This window comes from Taudactylus pleione, unplaced genomic scaffold (assembly GCF_031769625.1).
Source record: "Taudactylus pleione unplaced genomic scaffold, aTauple2 ptg000493l, whole genome shotgun sequence".
NCBI classification, from domain to species: Eukaryota; Metazoa; Chordata; class Amphibia; order Anura; family Myobatrachidae; genus Taudactylus; species Taudactylus pleione.
The window spans coordinates 836167-862519 of NW_028284895.1; the positions used below are offsets into that span (position 1 = coordinate 836167).

General features: G+C 46.2%; 1 protein-coding gene across 1 annotated transcript in view; it reads right to left on the minus strand.

The window, feature by feature from the left end:
• TG (thyroglobulin) overlaps window positions 1–26353 on the minus strand; it is a 326211-nt gene that overhangs the window by 106226 nt on the left and 193632 nt on the right. The window contains 5 exon segments of the mRNA XM_088449710.1: window positions 7124–7192; window positions 7444–7581; window positions 12489–12568; window positions 16565–16676; window positions 16758–16937. Of these exon segments, the coding sequence (XP_088305836.1) occupies window positions 7124–7192; window positions 7444–7581; window positions 12489–12568; window positions 16565–16676; window positions 16758–16937 (579 nt within the window).

The following is a 26353-nucleotide window of genomic DNA, read 5'->3' on the forward strand; positions in this document are numbered from 1 at the left end:
CTGTAATTACAGAAGCCAGTGTAGTATAAACTACATCCGTCAGTAATTGTCCTCACTCTTCCGCAGAGCCACCAGCAAATTACAGCTGGGCACCATATATTTATAGGCGTTGGCCCCTCTGTGCGGCAGAGCACATCTGTGAACCATCTCTCTCTCTATCTATATATATATATATACACAAACACACATATATTTACTGTATATACTATAAATATATATATAAAAATATATATATATACACACACTCGCATGTATATACTATATATATATATATATATATATATATATATATATACACATATACATGCATTCTACCCATTGTCCATGATCTAATTTGCATGTACCCGAACCAGCGCATCCGTAACCGTCGATGTTCAACATGCGGCCACAAACCACGATAGACCAGGCGAGTAACGCTCGGAGCATCTGAGAAACATGGACTATAGACTATATTGTAATCAAATGTAATACTTAATTTATTAAAACACAAAAGGGATGAAAAAATACTCTTATTTTATTATATTTATATTAGGGGTGAGCGGGTTCGGATTTCTGAAATCCGAACCCACCCGAGCCCCCCCGATCCGAGGCCGATCCGAGTCAGGCTCGACTTTTCCCGCCTGACTCGGATCTGAAATCGAGGCAAAACGTCATCATCCCGCCTTCCGAGTCTCGCGGGTTTTGGATCCTATATAAGGTACCTGCGTCGGCGCCATTTTCTCACTCGGCTGTGGACAGTGAAAATGGAGGGTGGGAGTTAGGGCTGGCTGGGCTGTGTAGTGTAGTGTAGTGCAGTGCAGAGTAGTGTTGTGCTGTGCTGTGCTGCTGTTGTCCACTACTTCAAAGTCCATAGGGGCTGGCTGTGTTGTGCTGTGCTGCTGTTGTTAATAGGGGCTGTGTCCACTACTTCAAAGTCCATAGGGGCTGGCTGGACTGTGTTGTGCAGTCAGTTCTCCATAGGGGCTGTGTCCACTCCAAAGTCCTGTGCAGTGTCCCAGTCCTAAAGGGGTGCTGTAGTGTTGTCCAGGGGGTGCTCTGTCCATCAGGGGTGCTCCCCCCAAGTGCTAAAAAAATAATATTTTTTGTGTGTTTGTGAATTGTGTGCGCAGTAGCCGCACGTGCATCAACAAAGTAGTGCCAAGCGTGCGCCTGTGTCATAAGTAAAGGGCCGGCTGGCTTGACCGTTAAAGGGTGCTGTAACCCCCAAAGTACACTCCAGTCCAAACCAAAAAAAAAATTATTTTCTGTGTTTGTGAATTGTGTGCGCAGTAGCCGCACGTGCATCAACAAAGTAGTGCCAAGCGTGCGCCTGTGTCATAAGTAAAGGGCCGGCTGGCTTGACCGTTAAAGGGTGCTGTAACCCCCAAAGTACACTCCAGTCCAAACCAAAAAAAAAATTATTTTCTCTGTTTGTGAATTGTGTGCGCAGTAGCCGCACGTGCATCAACAAAGTAGTGCCAAGCGTGCGCCTGTGTCAAAAAGTAAAGGGCCAGCTGGCTTGACCGTTAAAGGGTGCTGTAACCCCCAAAGTACACTCCAGTCAAAACCAAAAAAAAAATTATTTTCTGTGTTTGTGAATTGTGTGCACAGTAGCCGCACGTGCATCAACAAAGTAGTGCCAAGCGTGCGCCTGTGTCATAAGTAAAGGGCCGGCTGGCTTGACCGTTAAAGGGTGCTGTAACCCCCAAAGTACACTCCAGTCCAAACCAAAAAAAAAATTATTTTCTGTGTTTGTGAATTGTGTGCGCAGTAGCCGCACGTGCATCAACAAAGTAGTGCCAAGCGTGCGCCTGTGTCATAAGTAAAGGGCCGGCTGGCTTGACCGTTAAAGGGTGCTGTAACCCCCAAAGTACACTCCAGTCCAAACCAAAAAAATATATATTTTCTGTGTTTGTGAATTGTGTGCACTGTGGCTGCACGTGCATCAACAAAGGAGCAGCGCCAAGCGTGCGCCTGTGTCCCATAAGTAAAGAGCCGGCTGGCTCATTTCTTAAAGGGTGGTGTAACCCACAAAGTGCACTACTCTCCAGCAAAAATAAAAAAATATTTTCTGTGTTTGTGTGCGCTTTAGCCGCACGTATATATCAATTTAACATAAATGGAGGACCAAACTTTCTCCGATAAAAATAAAATAGGGAAAGATCAAGAACCACTTCCTCCTAGTGCTGTTGCTGCTGCTGGGAGTTGTTCATCATCCCAGAGAGGAAGTAGGAACATCACTACTTTTACTAAACAATTGACCCTCCAACAGTCCCTAGCGATGAGGATGAAGTACGACAGCAGTCATCCTGAAGCAAAACGTATAACTGAGGCCTTGACTGCTATGTTGGTGTTAGACGTGCGTCCGGTATCCGCCATTAGTGCAGTGGGATTTAGACAATTGATGGAGGTAGTGTGTCCCCGGTTCCAAATCCCGTCTAGATTCCACCTGCATCCTCAAAGCAGCAGCGACAAGCGTGCGTCTGTCTGTTAAAGGGTGGTGACACCCTCAAAGTGTGCTACACAAACAATAAAAATATTCTTCTTTTTTTTTCTGTCTTTGTGAAATGTGTGGGCTGTAGACGCACCTGCATCCTTAAAGCAGCAGCGACAAGCGTGCGTCTGTCTGTTAAAGGGTGGTGACACCCTCAAAGTGTGCTACACAAACAATAAAAATATTCTTCTTTTTTTTTCTGTCTTTGTGAAATGTGTGGGCTGTAGACGCACCTGCATCCTTAAAGCAGCAGCGACAAGTGTGCATCTGTCTGTTAAAGGGTGGTGACACCCTCAAAGTGTGCTACACAAACAATAAAAATATTGTTCTTTTTTTTTCTGTCTTTGTGAAATGTGTGGGCTGTAGCCGCACCTGCATCCTTAAAGCAGCAGCGACAAGCGTGCGTCTGTCTGTTAAAGGGTGGTGACACCCTCAAAGTGTGCTACACAAACAATAAAAATATTCTTCTTTTTTTTCTGTCTTTGTGAATTGTGTGGGCTGTAGCCGCACTTGCATCCTCAAAGCAGCAGCGACAAGCGTGCGTCTGTCTGTTAAAGGGTGGTGACACCCTCAAAGTGTGCTACACAAACAATAAAAATATTCTTCTTCTTTTTTCTGTCTTTGTGAATTGTGTGGGCTGTAGCCGCACTTGCATCCTCAAAGCAGCAGCGACAAGCGTGCGTCTGTCTGTTAAAGGGTGGTGTAACCCTCAAAGTGCTCTCCACAAACAATAAAAATATTCTTCTTTTTTTTTCTGTCTTTGTGAATTGTGTGGGCTGTAGCCGCACTTGCATCCTCAAAGCAGCAGCGACAAGCGTGCGTCTGTCTGTTAAAGGGTGGTGACACCCTCAAAGTGTGCTACACAAACAATAAAAATATTGTTCTTTTTTTTTCTGTCTTTGTGAAATGTGTGGGCTGTGGCCCCACCTGCATCCTTAAAGCAGCAGCGACAAGCGTGCGTCTGTCTGTTAAAGGGTGGTGACACCCTCAAAGTGTGCTACACAAACAATAAAAATATTCTTCTTTTTTTTTCAGTCTTTGTGAAATGTGTGGGCTGTAGCCACACCTGCATCCTTAAAGCAGCAGCGACAAGCGTGCGTCTGTCTGTTAAAGGGTGGTGACACCCTCAAAGTGTGCTACACAAACAATAAAAATATTGTTCTTTTTTTTTCTGTCTTTGTGAAATGTGTGGGCTGTAGCCGCACCTGCATCCTTAAAGCAGCAGCGACAAGCGTGCATCTGTCTGTTAAAGGGTGGTGTAACCCTCAAAGTGCGGCTCCACAAACAATAAAAATATTCTTTTTTTTTCTGTCTTTGTGAATTGTGTGGGCTGTAGCCGCACTTGCATCCTCAAAGCAGCAGCGACAAGCGTGCGTCTGTCTGTTAAAGGATTACATCGGTGACAGCATCCAAGTAGGCATGTCAGACAGTCCGTACCTGTACTGGCAGGAAAAAGAAGCAATTTGGAGGTCCCTGTACAAACTGGCTCTATTTTACCTGAGTTGCCCCCCCCTCCAGTGTGTACTCCGAAAGAGTGTTTAGTGCAGCCGGGAACCTTGTCAGCGAAAGGCGTAGGAGGTTGCTTCCACAAAATGTGGAGAAGATGATGTTCATAAAATGAATTATCAACTCTTCCAGGGAGACCAGCCTCCAGAACGTACAGAGGGACCTGTGGTTGTGGATTCCAGCGGGGACGAATTAATACTCTGTGAGGATGAGGATGTACACAACACTGAAGAGGGTGAGGAATCGGTGGATGAGGAGGATGAGGACGACATCTTGCCTCCGTAGAGCCAGTTCGTGCAGGGACAGATTAATTGCCAGCTTGTTTTGTGGGGGCCCAAACGAACCAATCATTTCAGCCACAGTCGTGTGGCAGACCCTGGCGCTGAAATGTTTGGTTTGTTAAAGTGTGCATGTCCTGTTTATACAACATAAGGGTGGGTGGGAGGGCCCAAGGACAATTCCATCTTGCACCTCTTTTTTTTCTTTGAATTATGTATAGTTTGGGGCCTAGTTTTTCAAACTGCCATCCTGTCTGCCACTGCAGTGCCACTCCTAGATGGACCACGTGTTTGTGCCACCCACTCGTATCTCTTAGCATAGTCATCCAGCAACCTCGGTGCAACCTTTTGGACATAAAAACACTATTGTGAAGTGTGAGGTGTTCAGAATAGACTGAAAATGAGTGGAAATTAAGGTTATTGAGGTTAATAATAGCATAGGAGCAGAAAAACCTACAAATTCTGTGATTTTAGCTGTTTTTATGCTTTTTTTAAAAAAAAATACAGATCCAAAACACAAAACCCAGAACCCAAAACACGGAAGGGTGGTTTTGGCAAAACCAATCCAGATCCAAAACACGAAGAAAGATCCAGATCCAAAACACAAAAAGTGGCCGGTGCACACCCCTAATTTATATGTACCTCTGAAGCTCAGTTACATACACAGGAATGACTGGTGGGTACTAACTTAGAACAATCTGGGGTCAATTCAAATAGATGCGATGTAAGATCGCGCGTTCCGGCGTGATCTACAGGCGATGTGCAGTACACGTCTCCCGTACATACAGTACGGTTCACAGGGTACATTTAGCCCTATGGGTCTTGTATAATGCACAATGTATGGGGGTGTTGCAGGTTGCCGCCGTCTAAACGCCGGTACAATGGCGTATCGCCGGCATGGAGCGTACATCGCACCTAATTTAATTGATTTGACCCAATCGTACTGATTAATATGGTGTGTATGGAACAACTTTATTTACTTATTTAATTTTTAAATGGAGGAGAACAAAATTCCATTAGATCTATGGGAAGGGCCTATGGCGGATCAATTTCCTGGTAATAATAACAAAAATCACGTCCAACAAAAAAATATTGACAATGATAACGTTTAAATAGAAATGAGCAAAACATTTTATCAAACAATTTTTTTATTTATTTATTTTTTATTAAGAATTTCCGTTCTACATTTAAACCTACTTAAAGACTTTGGCTATAAAATGTTCAGACTATTTACTTTGATAGAACAATTTTAGAGCGGCCTCTTGCCAGTTCCAGTTGCCCAATAAACACGTTTCCTGCACAATACTCTTTAGCATCTTTGAAGTTTACTCACCCTGAGCACTCGGCCCATTCAGAAATATTATACCGTGTTTCTTTTAATAAGATGAAGACATTTTTATTTTTTTTTGTTAGAGTTTACAGACGGTGCAAATATATTGGGTACATTCTCCCGTCACAGTTTTAGGGTTGCAGAAACATCTGTGCGTAGAATATGTATCAAATGCCCATTTATATGCTCCTGCTGTACTTTTGGAAGTAACAATAGTTGTGTAGGTTTTTTTTTTCTTTTTCAGACAATTTTACAGTTGAGTAATTCTGGCAAAATAGCTCAGTACTATAATTGTTAGCACAGCTGTGACGGAACAGAATGCATTACTATCCAAAGTGGAAAATATACCTTATTTGGAACACAAAGTTCAACAGGCAGAACTACTGACAAGTTCAACCTCCAGACATCTGTTATAGACATCACCCATTCACTGCTCATATTTAATAATAATGTCCTGTACATGCCACATGGATGCGAGAATAAGTCGAGCTATTCATGAACGTGTTCCGGGGGTCTAGAGCCACTCTGCAAAAGGAACTAGAATATCTTTGATGGATCATGTCTATAGGTAGCTATTTTATTTTTGTTAGCAGTTATTTATATAGTGCACACATATTGTGCAAAGGCTACACAGACACTATTACAGTTATTCCCAACCAGTCTCTGCCCCAGTTGAGCTAACAATCTACTGTATATTCCCATGGGCACCCGCATACAACAGGGTTAATTTTATTTATATCCCTCTCAAACATGGGTAGAACAAACAAACTCCACACAGATAGTGCCTTGGTCAGGAATTGTAGTCAGCACTGTAAGGTAGCAATGCTAACCACTAAGCTACCATGATGCCATATATATGTCCATGGGCGGGATGCATCAACACAAAATATGCGGGCAAACGTAGGATTTTTACAGGGGAGATTCCACACACACATATATACTGTGTATGTGTGTATATAACTATATATATATATATATACACACACACACACATACATCTGTCACACATATCTTACACACACTTACTGTATGTCACACATATATTACACACACACTTACATGTGAGTTGTAGACCTGTGATGAGGATGGGACCTGGTAGGCAGCCATCATGTCATTAGGTCCCTCCCCCTAGCGACAAACTGCTGCAATTTGCGTGTCAATCAGGAGGGGGCAGAGCCAAATGATGCAATTCTAAAGGAACCACGCCTCCTCCCAATTCACCCGTGAATCTCTGCATTTTGCTGCAAGGAGGCGGGGCTTAAGAAGATGGTGCCTGCTGGTGTCTAGTTTGTCAGGGGGGGGGATTTCTGGGTACTCAGAAACCCCCCCTCCGTGCACTAGTGAAACCTCAGAAAACGCAGTGATCGCAACCACCATATGCAAAGCTTTCCGAAGCTCATTCCCGTTAGGTAACTCCAGCTATATATGGTGTTGCCTAATAGAAGCCTATGGGCTTCTTATCAGAGCTTTCCCCAAGAGGGATCCAATAGTGCAATGTATGGATGTTAACGTAACGGCATTCTAACTTATTCTTACCTTCTCGTCCTGTACTATGTGCGACATTAACAGGCGGACACAGGGCCGGTGAAATAGTATTTTGATCACCTGCAATAAAAATATTAATTAAACAAGTGCCGATGACAAAGATACTGTGATATCTTTGTGAATTATCAAATATAAAGAAACCAGGAACACCTTAATTTCCCGCCCTCACACCTTAATTTACCTCATATCAATATTCTATTCATAAGATAACCGGTCACTTTAGCAAGTGACAAGCCCATTCCAAACATACAGGCATCCAGCATTCAGTGTAAATAAAATAATAGACACAACATGACTTGTTTTACAGTCACCTGGTTTCTGGTACCACCCAAACGGCCGCGTTTCCATCCCCTCGTCCGGTGAACTGCAGTTCATAACGCGCCAGGCGTCTCCCGCTTCTCCTGCACATGACTGTATTCCCAAACCGGCCAGCATTACGCACATCCTCTCTGGAAGTAATAACCTATGATCATTGTCCTGCTAACGTCACTCCGTCACTTTACATTCACATAACTATTTATTGCAGAGCAAATCTGTGCTGCATTATTAGGGGACAATTCCATTCCTGATATTACAATGGCAGCCCATCACTGAGCCCTCCTGGGTTTCATATACCTTAAATGTATACATTGCCCCCATATTCACAGTGCAGTCTACCAAGTGGTTTATACAATTCAAAGTGACACTGGTTTCTCCTGTATCTATCATCCCCTGCTTCATGTGTCCTGGGCTACTATTTCCTGCCTGGCACTGAGCGATGAGCTGCGGACTCTACATATTATCTTCTTCTATTCCTCTATCTAACGTGTCCCAGATTGTATCCCATTTAAAGTGCGTACACACGGGCCCTGATTCAGAGCCGCTCGTAAGCGGCCGCTCGTTCGTTATGAGCGATGTTCGCACATCTGCGCATGCGTACGGATTGTAATACGCATGCGCGAACCAGTCAGTGCGGCCAAAAATCGTTTGTTCGCTATATAGCGAATGCCTGCTATTTTGAGTGACAGGAGGAGGCGTATGTGGGTGGTAACAGGGGATGGTGCTTGAAAACGGGGAGTGGAATTCAGAACGCAGGCGTGCTAAAAGGTCAAAACGGGCGTTTTAAGGGTGTGCATAATTAATACAGCAGCGTCATTGACCACGTCACTGGGTTATTTTATAGTCAGAACTGCTCGCAAGGTTGCGCTAGGAAAAACCAACCACAAGAATAGCGAGCAGTTCATGGTCGATGTACTTGATTAATCTAATAAATAGCGGACATGACGTATGATGCAAGCGGCCAGGGGGGCGTATTATTCAAATTTACGTTCGCTCGTTCAGACTAGGAGGTGTGAACAGACCGCAAAGAGCGAACGGTTCATTTGAATAGCCACCCCTTTTTTCTGAACGAGCGAGCGCAAATAGCGTCCGGCTCTGAATCAGGGCCTCTGGGCGATCAGGAAAGACAGTACGATTACGACATCATAATCGTACCGTCGTTCCTGATCACCTGTAGTGTCTGCACTGAACGATCACTCGTTCAGTGCAGGCACTGTCCATCATTCCTGAACATGCCAATCTGTCGTTATCGGCAGATTGGGCTGCATGTTCAGGCGATGGACAATGTCGGAAACGACCAGGGGAACGCGTATCGCTGGTCGTTTCTGACATAAAAGTGCACGATTTGTGCACGATTACTGAGCGATTGCACAATTACGATGTCGTAATCGTGCAATCACTCAGTAATATCGCCCAGTGTGTACGCACCATTAGGGCCTGAGTTGAAGATCAGAAAATTAGACAGACACAAGTGAGGGTGCTGTAGAGTTAAAGCATTTCGATCACGTCCACACTTGCAACGAGTTAGTGGCGTTCTCATGTAGGCAGAGATCAGTGAAGGCATGCCAGCTGCTGGGTAAGCAGAGTTGGGCAGAAATACGTCTGGCATGCTATTTGCACCTAGTATAGGGTAGATGGAAGTGAACACCTATGATCAGTGCTGTAATGAACTCAGGGCTGGACCGTGTGCTCCCCCACATATGTGACATTATGAGGGGCCGGGCCCAGGAAGCGCCCGGGTGAGTCCTAAGGACCCCGTACAGCACTTGGCATCTCTCCAGGCATTCTGCAAGCCAAATACAGGACACAGGTGCCACTGGGGCAGTGATGGGACCACACACTCAGCATCAGTACCACTGGCCAGAGCTGTAAGTAGACGTTTTGGTGCGCTGTGCCAGAGAGAGCTATGGCGCCCCCCCCACACATTTTTTAAATAGGGACATAAGATAGTGCACCTGAAAAAGGGCCATGGCCTCATGGAGAAGGGCTGGGGAAGAGATAGGGGAGGCCAGGAGATGCTGGGGATAAAAGAAGAGGAACTACAAGTCAGAATGATAATAAACAGGAAAATTGACAGGCCCAAACAGCGCCCCCTGCCTGTGCCATGGCACTGGTCGCACTACCCTAGTTACGGCCCTGCCACTGGCACACCCCTAGTTGTGGCCTTGCTGCTGATGGTCATGATGAGTAGCATGCGTCCAGACCGCACCCGCACTGAGTCGCTATTGAAGTTGAGATGCGCAGTGCCAGAAAGGTCTTCAAAGTGTATTTTTGGGGCGGGCACTGGGAGGTGGCTTTGTGGACGCACTGAGACGGTCCGTCACTGTGTGTTATGGGAGTGTCGCAGGCGTGACGCTAAATTGGATGCGAACTATAAACGCTCATATTGGAGGCCATACTCTAATGGAGAATCTGCGGCCAATATGGGGCCGGTGCACGTTTCGATGGTGCGACCGCCGGTGGCGGCGATAGATGCACCAAGTTGTATTTGAGTCTACAGATGCTCATAGTGGGCGTATCAGTCCTCGCACATTCCGGCGCACGGCTGTACACCAGGGAAGGGCTTGTAGAGGTCACAGCTGCAAGACCGGCAAAAGATGCAATGTTCTCCCCACGCGTTGTCAGGTGGTCCGCCCGGTAAAGATCCCCTGCCCCCCGGCACCGTGACGTGCCGAAAGTTACTGAGCCCTGACATCTGTCACTGTGATGCAGCCGAAAGTTCATTCGTCCACGTCAAAGTGGCGGCGGCGTCAGACGGGAGGGCAGAGAAGATCCCTCCCCCTGTATAAGAGGAAGGCTGCCGCGGTTGCCAGAGAAAACACTGACTGACAGTCGCCGGCAAATAGTGAAGAGAGTGGTCCTGCAGCATCCTCTCTGTGTTTGTGGCCAACTATAACTGGGCACCCTCCTGTGTAGCCAGCAACTGGGTGCTGTTAAAGGAAAAAAAGGCCCTACAAAAATTGGGCAGTATCTGGGTGCTGTATAAAAAGTGATCTGTATCCAAAAAATAATTATTGGGCAGTACCTGGGCGCTGTTTATTGTGAAGGCCCCCACAAGGCCACTACTTGATGTCACCCGGCTGGCAAAATGTTCTGGGGCGAACACTGGGATGCCCACATGGGTGCTGCAGCGTCTGGCTCAGAATAAGGCCCGCGAAGCAGTGATGGTGATTCCAGGCCCTTAACCATCCTAATGGCTACCATAGCCTAAATACATATACTGTACAATAAAACACAAGGCTAGAGGCTCTTATCACAGGCTCAGCTGCCATTTCTGCTCATTGGGCCTGATTCAGACCCACTCTGATAGAGCCAAAATCACTCCAGGGCTTGTGGTCGAAAAACCCGACCACAGGCTTCTGGTCGCACTGGCGATGGTCGCGATGGTCAAGACCATCGCGACCATCATCCTGCACGCTCGTATGAGCTGTGGGTGGTGACCCACAGCTATACGAGCGTCCAGGAGGACGCTCCATTTTTATGGAGGACGGCCCTCATTCAGAGCGAGCGCTCTGCTCAGAGCGTCCGGCTCTGAATGAGGGCCATTGTGTCCAAGTCCTTCTGAAGTGCAGCAGAGTTACAGTCCTGGCCCCTGTATAGCATCATATTAATATACGTTTTCTTCTATATTTCTGCCAGCATGAAAAAAAATGACTAGCAGAAAAAAAAAAAACATTTGCATTTATGGGCCGTATTCAATTAGACGCGAAAAGCCGCTTTCAGTGAAAAAGTTTCGCCAGTGACGTCATTTCGCCAGGCGGAAAAGTATCGCCGTATTCAATTCCAAATACTTTTGGCGTACGCGAAAACGCAATGCAGTGTAATAGGCGATAAAGATTCGCCTGTGAATATGTGGTGAAAAAAAGTGCAGAATTGCGGTTTTGGGCTATAAATGTCGGGGTACAAACTTAAAAACTAGCGAAATAAGCTTTTGGGGGGTCTGCAAGTATGGGGGAGGTGCCTTTTTTAAAACTTCACTTTTGTGATTTTTAACCATGCTTGCACCCATTTTCATGTACCCCAAATATCCTGGGACTACTTATTTTCTCCAAAAAAAACCTGCTAAATGCAATTCTTCACCACTTGTGCAAAGACGCTAACTAGCAGCTATTGAGAGCATTTAAGTACCCCAAATAGCTTCAGCAGGGCTATTCGGGGGCGTCTACATTGATCCCCAATGGAATTGGAATTGAATAGTGCGAAAAGCGGGACCGCGCACGAAAAGTTTTAGCCTCCAAAACACGCGAAGTCAGCAAAAAGTAGATTCCGCCGACGGCGGTGAAATTATCGCGGCTAATTGAATACGGCCCTATATATATGGGGCTTCTCGGTAAAAATAAAAAAAGAGGAGAGGCAGCAAATGCTGAAATTCGGGGATGGGGGTGGAGTGTGTATAATCAGTCTACCTAAATGGAGAAAAAAGCAGTATGTACTCCTGTATGTATGCAATGACAGCTTGGAACTTACATTCATTTCTTTTGCTCAGTGCAGATTTCAATGCATTACAGGTCTGTCTCGTGCTGAGTGCATCAGCCTGCCTTAGTTATTAATCACAGATATGAGAGGCCTGCGGCAGCGATCGTTGGTTGGGGGGAGGAGGGGGCTGCACTGTACTGTATAACACACCTGCTCTCTGACGCGACGGTCTGCAACTAAATGAAATACTTTTTACAAGTTTTAATCTTGTATAAAGATGGCCGGAAGCTAGAATCATCAGGCATAAGTCATTAGTATCAGTCTGCAAAGCCTTAAAAAGGAAATGAGCTCGGTATAAAGTTTATTTTTCTAATTTCTTTGTTACATGCACAAGTTTATGCTCTGCTGAGGTAAAATGTATTATTCTGCACAAAGGGGTGCATGAGCTTATTTGCTATCCAGGTGCAAATTAGAGATTGGGCATTGAAGAATTCTATAGAGTGTAGGCTTGCAAGCAGGGCCCTCTTACCTTTCTGTCTAACTGTTATTACAAAATGGCTGCCAATGTCAATGACAGACGTTATCTACAGCTCACATACTGTCTGTGTGTCTCTTTACCTACCTTGCACCCCAGGTCTCTGCACGTATCCAAACCCCTCACAGCACGGATCAGCATCACAGTGGAGTTCACATTGAAAAAATCTGAATATAAAATAGGAAACACGTTGTTGATGTTTTTGGTTCCTTGTCTGCAGCAACGGGAGATGCTGGGTGTAGACAGAAGCTGCTAAACCAGTGGTTCCCAAACTTTTTAGAATCACGGCGACCTAGAGTATCAGTATTTTTTCCAAGGCACCCCTGGGGCAAAAGTTTCTTATTGAGAAATTCAGCAAAACTTAAATGAAGTAAATTGTGTTTATAAGTCACCCTTAGGTTCAGTCACGTGGTGGTTGACAGGGCTCCATTTTTTTTTTTTTTACCACATATTTTTTGATTGGCAGCAGCCAGCACTGGTTTTGCCTACCACACTGACTAAACATAACTTCATTTGTACTGGACCTCCAACCCAAGGCACCCCAGCAAGTGCCCTGAGGCACCCTAGGGTGCCACGGCACCCAGTTTGGGAACCACTGTGCTAAAGTAATAATATGTTATACTAGCAACCCGGCCAGGCTTCGAACGGGAGCAATTTCCTCTCGCCACAGCCCCCTGCATCTCATAACAACCTCAGGGGTCTTTAACCTTGGCCCTCCAGCTGCTGTGGGACTACACATCCCAGCATGCACTGCCACCTTTTTGATATAACAGGATGCTAAAACTATGGCAGTGCATGCTGGGATGTGTAGTTCCACAGCAGCTGGCGGGCCAAGGTTGAAGACTCCCTACGCCATCTCTCTGCATCTCACCGCAGCCTCCTGCTTCTCACTACTGCCCCCTGGATTTCACCACAGCCTCCTATATTTCACCACAGGCCCTTGGATCTCACCACAGACCCCTGCTTCTCACTTCTGCTTCTTACCACAGGCCTCTGCATCTCACCACAGGCCTCTGATCTCACCACAACCCCATGATTCTCACTCGTGCTCCCTATATCTCACCAGTGTCACCACAACCCCCACTGGTGCTGCCCTGCAGCTGGTTGGGGCCTGGCCACTGAGATGTGCTGGGAAGGGCAGGAGGCTCATTAATGAGAGATTTGCATTGCAGCTACCGTAAGCATTATTAGCAGCATGTCCCCGTGGCTGGGGCACCTGTGCATATTTCCGCAGCCTCCATGTGCACCGCTCCCCAGCTGCCGAACATGGCGATGAGCAATGTCCTCTTTGCACAATGTACCCTGTATTTCCTGGGCGTCCTGTTGAGCTTTCTCGCCGTGGTGCCTCTGTCCGAGAACAGCGCTGACTTCTATGGGAGGTGCTTTCTGTTCACCAAAGGTGTGTGGCTGAGCGGAAACATCACGCTGGAGAGAGAGCACTTCATGGTTGGGGGAGTGTTTGCCAGAGCCCGCCTGCAGGTTCAGCATAGGGATTGACATCGGAATCCAATGGTCACTAACCATCAATGTTTGTGTTTCGATTGTAGTGTTTTTACCATTTGATGGTGGCGGCCCGATGTTTCCCACCATAAAATGGAAAACATTTGATGATGTTCCGATGGTTGTATGTTATTATTAAATTCCTGATAGCTATGCTTCTCCTGGCTACTGTAACTGCATCAGGACCTCTTCATTGGTTCGTTGGAAGCTGTCTCTCACTCTCTGGGCCTGATTCAGATTTAGGAATAAAGTAAGATAGAACAGGTAACTCTGTACCTAGACAAACCATGTTGCAATGTAAGAGGTGCAAATACATGCTTTGTTTTTGCCTGTGGGGTAAATACTGGCGGCTTTTGCATGTAGCCTACAAATGCTGGACAGCTTTATTTTTACACTGCAATTAAGATTTTAGTTTTGGACACACTCGTCCCAAATCTAAATTTCTCTGCACAGTTTAAATATGCCCCACCTGCAGTGCTTGGTATTACCAAGATGCTCAGTTACTTGCTCTTTCTTATTCTATTCCAAATCTGAATCAAGCCCTCTGCCTAAGGCTGGCTACACACGCAAAGATTTTCTGTCCAACCATCCAACTAGTTGATTGGTTGGAACGTGTGTATGCAGCTTTAGACTAGAGATGAGCGGTTCGGATTCTGTGGAATCCGAACCGCTCCGAACATTGCGAATCTGAGTCCACCCGAACGCTGTTTGGGTGTTCCCTTCCTGACATGGATCCCCGTTCGAGGCTGAGCCTCAGCTCCCTGATGTCGGGGAGAATCCGACGTCAGGGCTCCTCTAGTGTAGGGCAGACCGCTGTGATAGCGGTCTGCCCTACACAGATCAAACACACAGCCGCCAGTGGCAGCTGTGTGTTTGTAATAGCAGCCAATGAGAGTCACAAAGACTCTCACTGGCTGCTGCACGGAGGGAGCCGGTTGGCGCTCACTCATGGGCGCCGTCTTCTGGCTCTCTCCGCACGTTATACAAGCAGAGCAGAGCAGACGTCGACGGGAGCGGGGATTCAGGTAAGTTTTTTTTGTTTGTTTTTTTATGTGTGTGTGTGTAAGGGGGCATTACTGGGGGGCACTACTACTACTGGGGGGCCTGCTAATAGGGGGCATACTACTACTGGGGGCCTGCTAATGGGGGGACTGCATAGGGGGCCCTACTACTAAGGGGGAATGCATAGGGGCGCCACTACTGGGGCCATTGTGTAAGTGACACCACTGCTGGGGGCATTGTATAAGTGGCACTACTACTGTGGGCATTGTATAAGGGGCATTACTACTGTGGGAATTGTGTAAAAGGGTCACTACTGTGGGCATTGTGTAAAAGGGGCACTACTGTGTGTCGTAACATAAATAAGATACACTACTTTATGGTGTAATGTGAATCAGGGGCACTATGTGCGGTGTAATGTGAATAAGATTGTGCACTGTGACTCCTTGGGTGTAGCCCACTGTGTAAACAAGTACTGTGACTCTGCTGGCCGTACCCCACTGGGTGGGTGCACTACTTTTCATTTCTGCCACTGCTGTGTGGCAATGTGTCATAGATGTGCTTTATACTGTGGCGTCTGTGCCGCTGCGCCGCTGCTTTGTCGCTTAGTAACCAGTCAGCTCACTGCAACCTTTGGCCAATAATGTTGAAAACAATATTATAAGCTGTGAGGTGTGAGGTGGTCTAAATTGACTGTAAATGACTGTAAATTAAGGTTATTGAGGTTAATGATACTCTAAGAAGAAAAAAAGGACCAATTTATGTGATTTTAGATATTTTTTGTCAGTTTTTGTAAAAAAAATCCAAATCCAAATCCAGTCACCGCAGTTTGGTAAATCCAAATCCAGACGACGAATTAGAACCGACTCCAGCTAAAATGGTCCGGCGCACATCCCTACTTTAGACATGGACATTGCTAGCTCTGCTTGGCTCTCACTTTTCTTTCAGCACTATGGGTACTTCAACTTGGTGTAAGATTAGATTTTTGTGCTTTGACTGCTTCACTAAAATAGTCACTGATCAGCTCCCTTTTTGTCACAGATGAATGGTTCATACACCTAAACCTTCCTCAAGCAATACTGTATAGCATAGTGAAAACCCCATCAACATCCGTCCAGTGGTTCAAGAGAATACCCCAAATGAACAGACAGACCCCAGAAACGTGAACTTTATATTATATATAGAGAGATACTGGGTACATTGTGATATAGCTGTGCTCTATAACTGGTTATATAGTAAACCATCGGAGGTTGCTCACTGAGCACTGCCATTTGCCTATAAAAAACTGTATCTGCTCCGTCATTCACTTTGATAAAAGAAATTTAAATGAAAACAAGTTGACAATGCACACTGCTGCAGAATGACATAGCTTCTCCCACATACTTACAAAGCCTTTCTTTACCATTATCAGTATAACGCACCAGTTATATCTCTATTGTCTATAGCTATGTACTATAATATACACAGGGTAGTTTCAGCTGCAGATGAGGAAAGCAGTGGGCGGTATAGGCTTTTGCATGATGTCACACAGATGTCCTGCATACAGGGGCGAATTGTTGCATTAGCATAATTAGCAATCAGGCTGGTGCGACCTTCTGCAAAAGAGGCCGCGAATGCGGCCGACTCGCAAACAGCTCTTGGGTGTCCTTAGGTTCACATCTTACCCTTTGGAAACACTTGTCCCAGTCACTATTATCCTATTCCTCACGGATACCTCGGTCAGCCTTCGGTACGGTAGGAGAGAGTAGAAATGTTTCACCTTTTTACCCAGAGGCTCTGCAGAGAGAATACTTAGGTCACGTATGAAGCATCTAACGTGTATTATGAGACATTAGTTACATTGTGAATGGTACAAACCTTTCCTGTGATACAACGTCTGCGGCTTATTGCTGAGAGTGATGTCACAACTAGCTGGAGCGCGGTCAGTTACAATGTCACAATTCCAGCTGTCTGGGTAAATGATACATGAGAAGAATTCCTTCTCTATGTCGTCGTGTAAATCCGCCAGACGACACCAAGACTCTTCCTCAGCGCACCCTGAAGACAGAAGCAGACAAAAGAGAATATAACATTTCAGCTGAATAGAAAACCACTCGCAGATCATCACAATAATAATAGTTTCTAACAGAACAAAAAATTAGACCCTTATTACAGAGGAGACCAGCATTAGGGTCCAATAGCTACCTTCAGATTTGGTCAAGTATATTTACAAAAGATTATCCTAAATATCAAACCTGCTGTAAAATATAAAAATATATTTAAGTATTGTTGGAAATGACGTGTGCCCAGGTGCTGATATTGCAGAGTTATGTAGGCAGACAACAGCGGATGACAGAAACTGAACAGCCCAGATACTTAACCAGTGGTGTTGGTTTATTGAAGTATAGTAGGTAAAGCCGTACTCACTGTTACATGTACATTGGTGATGGAGCGGAGTTGGTACAGCTCACCAGCCGGTGAGTGTGTGCTGCTTGCAGGTAGCGGTGCAGGATGCTAGAACAGCACAATAGCAGGTAATAACCGGGTCTCTTAATAGGAGCTTAGTAGGAAATGTATGTCTCCCACCATGTCACTCTACACAGTGGCAAGATATTGCAGTGCATGCGCAGTACTAACTACAGTGGCCATCTTGGTAGAGGGAAAGAAGTCTCCCTGGAAGAACAGTAAGATGGAATCTGAGCAGTAGCACACTCCACATTCAATAATTATATGTAGAAATAAATATACAGTATAACCACGCATACAATGATTATATTATAGACAGATAGATACACAGCCAGATTAAGGGGGGCACAGGGGGCAAGTGCCCCGGACCCCCTCTCTCAAGCGGGCCCGCAGCCTTTGATTACATCTGCAGTGCAAAAGCGCACTGCAAACTGTACATATTAAAACGAGAGGAAGGATAGGTGGAGTCCGAGCAGAGCGCCGTGCAACACAGCACTGTGCAGTGCCAGCAGGCAGAGGTGCCAAAAGGGGGGAAGCGGTTACTAATTACCTGGGCTCAAGCTTGTTGGAGAGGCCCGTGGGGGCTCGGGTCCGATGTCACTCCCCCTCCCTCTTATCTGTCAGCAGTGGGAGACCAGGGAGACTGCTGCCGCTAAGCAGCAGCAGCAGTCTCCTCTCCTCTGCCTGCTGGGGGTGCGATCACACTGCTCGCGCACCCCCCCCCCTGGATTTGCGTCGGGCTGCAAACAGTGTTTTTTTTCTAAGGGGTATGGCTATGCCTCCCACAATTAGGTCACTTCCCCCACCTGATATTAATGGGGCCCGGAAATGTCTACAGCTGCACCATGGGGGAGAGGAGGGGAGGTGGCAGGAGCAGCTGCAGATAGTGTGTCAAGTGATGATGTTAGATAAGAGGAAAGGTGGATATGTGTATAGCTATGTGACTATATGTATGTGTGTGACTGTATATGTCTATGGCTATGTGTGTGACTGTATGTATATATGGTCTATAGACTGTGCATGCACAGGAGTCATGAGAGGGGAGTGAAGAGACCACTGAGGCGCTCACTTCACATCTCAGGGACGGGCTCCTGTCGGGTTCTATATATTACATACTGGCACTTTCATCACATACTGCAATGCGATAATGAGCTCTAATATCGAGCCCAAATCTCACTAAGTATGCAATTATTGATAAATGGGCTCCTTATTATGAAGCATAACAGTCTCTGTTGTCTAATGGACACTGTTTTAAGACAAGGCTCAGCTTAAACTAGCCCCCATGCGGTAACAGCGGAGCTCTCTCACTATCTCATTTCATAGGTTTCCATCTAATACAATGAACACAAGGGGATGTCACCTGGCACAGGACTGACTTCTATCACTAAACAAGGGAAGGGAAAAGCGGGGAAAGATATCTTTATATCGGTGTACTAGGGTAATGTTTATGTTAAAATATACTGCCGATGCGCGTTTTGCTATGAAAACAGCTTTCTCACAAGCCAGCGAGAAACCTGTTTTGATAGTGAAATGCGCGTTCTGCAGTTTCGCTGGTGCTATGTTCGTGAAATTATAGGGACTATGGGCCTCATTCAGAGGCAGTCGGAGGATGCAAGCGGTCGCTCAGAAACTGGGCGGCCGCTTGCATCCTGACCGGCCGCCTCTGTTTCGGTCATTAGGCTGTGGGTTAACACCCACAGCTCTAACGACCGCTAGGGTGATGGTCGCGATGGTCTACCATCGGGGCTTACGACGATACCCTAGGGTAGGGTCTCACTTGTCGTAAGCCCCGGAGAGCTTCTGGCTCTGTCAGAGCAGGAAGCTCTCCACTGACATCACTAGTGATGTCAGTGGGGCCTCCCCCAAATGGCAGGCGTTCCCATGGGAACGCCTCCGTTTGGGCTGCCACCCCCCCCGGCCCGCCTTCCAAATGGGGCGAGCTGTCAATCAACATCAACAGCTCGCCCCCTTTGGAAAGAGACCCGCTATGACCGGCGCTGTCGGTCGTAGCGGGTCTCACGCATGCGCACGAAGGAGCCGGCTCCCTCGTGCGCATGCGCACTAGACAAACATCGAGGCGGCCGTGCGGTCGTAGACCGTACGGCCGCCTCTGAATACAGCCCTATATGTCATAATGCCACATTAATAGTAATATACTTGGTAACGCTGTATGTGATTGTATTGGTGTTATTATAAAAAAATATACGATTGTGGCTGCTGTTGGGAACGAACTATACCAGGGAATATAACCTGAATAAAACAAACAAGTTAATTCATAATACCTACAGCATGACAAGTGTTCCAGTGCTATATATGCAATATCTTGAAGATACTGACAGCGCTACATATTATTTGTCTAACCGCAATGAGTTAAAAACGTCTCTGAACCAGTTATTAACCTTTACACGCAATAGTGGGAATTTATCCTACGGGGAGAACTGATTGAATATTAATCATCACTTGCAATAATTATTGATGAGGAAACATCATTTCACCGTTATTAAATGATATTGAACTATCTGGCTTTAACGTTATTTACGGAATATGCTGCCACTACATCAGTAAATAGCAACTATTGAAAGGTAGATGGTTAGATACAATGGGGCAGATTTACTAAGCTCTGGAAAGCGATAAACTGGAGAGTGATAAACCACCAGCCAATCAGCTACCAACTGTCATTTTTCAAACACAGCCTGTGACATGACAGTTGTTAGCTGAGTGGCTGGTCGTTTACCACTCTCCAGAGCTTAGTACATCTCCCCCAATTATGCTGTTGGAATTCTGAACTCTATGTGACCATTCTACAGTACTATTGAAACAATAATGATGAGCTCTGAATAGAAGTAATAGAAAAAAATCTGATTCTCCCCACCAAGGAATTAATATTGCACAATCAGTGTGGAATATTATTATATTCTGATATTCTGGGAGTTAAAGGTAATAATATTTACATTGGTACGGCAGCCAATACAAAATCTTTATAGGACGCATAGTCTTCACGTGCAATGATTATGAATGATCATGATATATGTGGCCGAAATAATATATGAATTAGAAAGAACAAGAAGCACCAGCAGAACAATTGATTTAAAACACATTTATTCTTATGAACATTCTATTCTTTTTGGTTTTACTTCGCTTGCTTCTCATTAGTTTCAGATGAGTTTTGCAATTTGGATTACGTTTTTATCCGGCATTATAATATAAGTTATATTTTAACATAAACTTTACCCGAGTGCACCGATATAAAGATATCTTTCCCCGCTTTTCCCTTCCCATGTTTCATGATATACAGTATGTCAATACAATATCTTTGGTAGCACCCCTTCCTATAGGATTCTACGAATTACATAATATAATGTTCTATTATACATAGATATATCCTTAGGAAGTTGAGGTAACTTTTCGTTTGATATACATCTAAATTCCAATGCAGTGGATATACCTATGGTTACAGGGCTGACTTCCCCAATTCTATCCCCAGGCCTCGCTGCAAGGTAAACTGCCTTCTTTGCTTCCCCCACATGGGACCCCAGCACCACATTCCAGCGCATCCAGGGAGTGTAGTAGGTATTACCGGCAGCCCGACAAGGGTGAAGATCCCGATCGTCCCTAAGGTAAGTATCGCTAACCTAATTCCCCCCCCTAGCCCTAACCCTCCCTTAGGAGTGCCTAACCCTAACCTCCCCCCTGTGCCTAACCCTAATCCCCCCTCTAAGTGCTTAAACCTAACCCCCCCTTCCCCGCAGCCTAAACCTAAGTCCCCCGGGGGAGTTCCTAACCCTAACCTCCCCCCGGGGTGCCTAACCCCAACCCCCCCTTCCCCTAGCCTAAACCTAACCCTCCCGGGGGGATACCTCACCCTAAGTCCCCCCGGGAGCCCTAAACCTAACCCTCTCCCCCCCCCTCCCCCCCGCGGCTGTCCGCGCCCGGCTGGCCTTCGCTCGGTATGCCGGGCATTGGTCTTCTGGAGTATGGTTAATGACAGGCGTCGAGTTTTCGACGCCTGTCATTAGTACCACGCCGGGATTAGAATGTCTGGAAGCCGGCGGTCGGCATTTAGACCGTCGACTTCCAAACTACATCCCCATCCAGGTAGGTACCCCAGAGAGGTTCAGGGCTCAGTTACTCTTCTAGTCCCAGGTCTCACCTCCAAACCGGGCTCCAGATCCCTTTCAGTCAGACGTCAGGTAACCACACAGAGCTGCGGCTACCACTAGTCCCCGGTCTTCCTGCGCGCTGGGCTCCTCACTGCTGCGGCTTCACATCGTGATGCTCACTCTGATGTAGAGCCAACCAATCACACCGGGCACACACTGCTGCTCTCTTTTCAATACCATCACTGCGCCAGTAAACCCCTTCTGATTGGTCCGGGTCCTACAGGCTCAGGTGGGCTTCACCTGACCTTTGCTCTGCAACAGCTGTTCTCAGTCAGCGGGGAGACCCATAACCCACCAATTTGACCATGGCTGAGGTAAAATCTTTCCCACTTCTAGCAAGTTCTACGCCTGGCTGGCTGCCAGGGTCACATAATGTTCACAGCAGCCCTGTACAGTATAATTGACAGGGCTGCATTCTGGCTGATAGTGCTGCACCTGCTTCATTAACAGTAGTACTCCAGATTCTGTGACTGTATGTACTGTATGTGTATATGTGTGTGACTATGTATGTTTGGGTACTCTCCCATCTGTGGGCTGGACGAACGGTAGTCAGGGAATGCTCCCACCTGGTGTGCGCGTGAGGCTGGGGGAAGCCCAGCAGCTGGGGAAGTGATGTGCATACCTCCAGTGTGAAGTAAAATGGCGGAGTCACATGGGGCCACACCACCTGTTCCTGTTCACACCAAAGTCTTGTGTACTATGGCCCGATCCCTGTGTCCCAAATGTTGATCTTAAGGGCCCTCCAATCCTAAGTGTCCCTTGCTATCTAGCTAGACACATCACAAAGGACAGCTCTTATCAGGAGTGCTGTTCTTTGCTTAAATCTACACACATATGGCGTTAATAAATGCCGCCATGCGATCAGTTGAGGTATTAATCGCATTCAAAATACGATGCGTGATGTATCTCGCCTATACTGATTATAAGTTTAACTATACAGGAACAGACAAGTAAGGTCATCTTTAGTCTTTTTACTGTTCAACCTTACCATGAATTTCAGCCCAGGATCCAAGAACATCGAGGCTGATAAAGAAATTTTCTTGATATACATACTAAAGCTGGCCACACACTAGACCAACTTACATCCAACTAGTTGATTGGTTGGAATGAAAATCTGGTAAGGCATGGGAGTAAATGATGATCAGTAATTTGCTCCAAAACACCAGAAAATGGACAAAACTGTTATTTCAACAAATTGTTTAGATCAAACATTTAACAAACTTGCCTAAACGTCGGTTTCATCGATTCGTCGGTTTTGTCCAGGAATGATGATGTTCGTCCATGTAAGATGACATTTAGCCTCTTTCTGAGTTCCGTTGTTTTGGAGGGAAAAATCCGAACTCAACGTGCAAACTAGAACCTATCCGAGCCTGCACATCCCTACTGATTTGTGAGGGTATAGGATCAAGAAGGTAGTAAAGTAGGAGGATGAGAGGAGTGTAGAAACCTCATCTTCATTGTGGGGTCAAATAAAGACGCCAGAGGGTTCAGGTAGGGAATTGAGCAGATCACTGGCTGAGGAAGAGCATACCATTTTTAGTTTAGATTTTATAAATCTTGTCCATGAAATATGAAGCAAGATCTTGTGCGCGCATTGTAGAAAGTGGGTTGGGTGAGGGAGGTGTAAGAAGTGATTTAAATGTATTAAAAAGTCGCTTGGGGTTGGAGGCTTGGGCAGATATGAGAGATTGGAAATATGTTTGTTTGTCAGTGTCCAGAGCATTAAGGTAAGAGTGTTAGATAGTCTTATATGTGAGGAAGTCACTTGGATTACGAGATTTACACCTCTCATGTTCTACTTTACGTGAGAGTTTTTGTAGGTGTTTGTTGATTTGGAATGCCACGGCTGACGTATAAGTGATGGGGAGCTGGAACCACTTCATCAAGGGCTATTTCTAGGGTCTGGTTCAGGTGTGATACAGCAGTCTCAGGAGAAGTGAATGTAGAAATTGGTGAGAGTTGTTGTCGCAGAGAGGTTGATAGTTGTTGAAAATTAATAGCATTCATATCTCTGCAGGTTAGAGGAGGCTTGGTTGATTTGATTGACATTGAGGTTGATGTAATGGATGAGAGTGTGTAGGTGATAAGGTTGTGATCTGAGAGAGGGAAAGGAGCATTAGTGAATTTAGAAACTGAACATACTGTAGTCTGGTGAATACAAGATCAAGTCAGTGACCCTCCTGATGAGTAGGGGAATCAGGACCTGATTCAGACCCGCTCGCTTGTTGTGTTCGCTCGCTCAGAGTGTATGCAAATTTGTGAAGGCAGGCGCTCGCACGTCAAGGCATTAGCACGCCCACTATGTCTTTGCGTGCAATCGCTTTGTGTATGCAGACGCCCACCAGCCAGTCTTAAGCCGCCCACTTGCGCACTTCATCTCCAGGAAGTGTATGCAACCATCGGTACATCGGGTGCCATCGGATGCGATCGCATCGCTTGTGGTTGACCATACCCTGCCGCACGCACTGCGAGCACGTCAGTGTAAAATCCAGCCAGGTGACGTGTACTATGATGCTGTCTCTTAATTATGAACGCCTCTGAAATGACATTGAGACGCTCCTCCGCTCCCCCGGTTCTAGCGGCCAGCCCCTGTCACCACCCATAAATGACTTCTCCTGTCACTCACTCAGCTGGGCAGTCTATGCACAGTGTGCGAACGCTTCCCAATCTCTTGCACTGGTTCGCGCACGCGTACGGAGATGCGTATGCATGCGCACAATGCAAAAATCGACTGGCTACGAGCGAACACATCTTAGCGAGTGGGTCTGAATCAGATCCTCAGCCTATTGGGAAAGGCCAAGAGAGGAGGTTAAAGAGAGTAGTTTGGAGGCATGAGGAGTTTGTGGACTGTCAATAGGGATATTGAAATCACCCATGGGGATGTTGGAGGTGTCAGAGGATAGGAAGCGAGGGAGCCAAGCAGAAAAATGTTCCAGAAATTGTTGAGGTGGCCCAGGTGGGTGATAGATAGCAGGAATGTGCAGAGAGAAAGGGGTGAAAGTCCTGAAAGAATGTACTTCAAATTATGTAATTGTGAGTGATGGTACCTGTGGGAGAATTGTGTACGTGTAAGATTGGGACAGTAATATTCCAACCCCACCGCCTTTACAATTACCAGGACTGGAGGTGTGTGTGAAGTGTAGTTCACCGTGTGACAGTACTGCAGGGCAGGTAGTGTCTGATTGTGTGAGCCATGTTTCTGTTATCGCCAGAAGGTTGAGGTTAGTTGAGATAAAGAGGTCATGGATGGATGTTAGTATGTTGCAGACAGAGGGCCTGATTCAGACCCGGTCGCAAGCACAGAGCGCTCGCAACCGGGTCGATGGTGGCCCAGAGTGCATGCGCACAACGGAGCCGGTTCCGTCGTGCTCATGCGCGAGACCCGGATAGCGACGGGCAATCCGTCGCTCCAGGTCTCGCACCAAAGGGGGCGTGCTGTCAATGTTGAGAGACAGCACGCCCCCTTTGTTGGGTGGGCCAGGGGGGTGGCTGCCCAAATGGAGGCGTTCCCATAAGAGCGCCTTCAGAGGCGTTCACAAGTGATGTCAGTGGAGAGATTCCGGCTCTGTTAGAGCCAAAAACTCTCTGGGGCTTGCGGCCACGAGACCCTACCACAAGGGTCTCATCGCAAGCCCGATGGTCTTGACCATCGCGACCATCATCCTGGCCGCTCGCATTAGCTGTGGGTCGCATTAGCTGTGGGTGGCAACCCACAGCAATGCGAGCGGAGAGGAGGCCGCTCCATAAAAAAAAAAAAAAAAGACGCCCTGATTCAGAGCGAGCTCTCTGTCAGAGCGTCCGGCTCTGAATCAGGGCCAGAGCGAGCATTCCATAAGGCACATTGCAGTGACTTGGAGGGTGAAGGGAGACATGCGATGTTTATGAGGTAAGCTGGATTTATAGGCTGTTGTGGGTGGGGCCTGGATTTGGTGATATGTCACCAGCTAATAGAAGCAGCAGGAGAGAGATATAAACATATTTGTGGGATGTGTATTAAAGATTTTTATGGCAACAGGTTGGTAATGTTATTGTCAATGTGTATAGATAAGTAAAAAGCTTGTGTGTTTATGAGAGGGGAGTTGATTATTGAGGCGGCAACAGAGGGGTGAGCTGCAGGAAGAGTGGAGGATGTAATAGCCTTAGAGAAGATACCATCGAGTGAAATTATAAAAATACATTTTTGGTACATAGTGATGTTTGAAATAAATTAGACATTTTTAGGTGAATATATAAACAAAATTTCGAAAATACTGTAGGTGTTGCAATTACCTGGTCTTAGATGGTGTTTAATGTTTGTTCAACAGTTTTTTTTAACTGTTTAGAAAGCACACTTAGCTATTCCACACTTCGTGCATTTCCATATCAAACTGCACCCCTCATCAAGCTGCCCCTAAGACTGAATGTTAATAAATAGTATGGCTGATTAAGACTGACCTACATCTGAGGCAATTGGTCAGCTGATTGAAATGCAGATTGATCAAAGAACATACACTGCAATGTAAGTGTGAGTAAATAGGCAATATACCACTATATATAATGACTTTTGTCTGAGCTTTGATCTTTAACTGAACTCCTCCAGCCCTGACCTTTGCTTTGTTTGAACTTGCCTTAACCTTCTGAGTTTGTACTGTTGTTACTTTTCAGGTTTCACACCCCTATGTACTTTTCTGCTGATTCTGCCTTGCTATAGCTTGGGTTGTTTCCACCTTGTCTTTTCTGCATGTCCTCCATTCTCGGTTCCAGAGTAGGTACCACTGATAATTCCTTATAGAGGTTCCCGGGGGCAATAGAGCACTGGTGGGCATATCCCACTTTAAGGCAGAAGGGTTCTATAAGGTTATTTGAGTT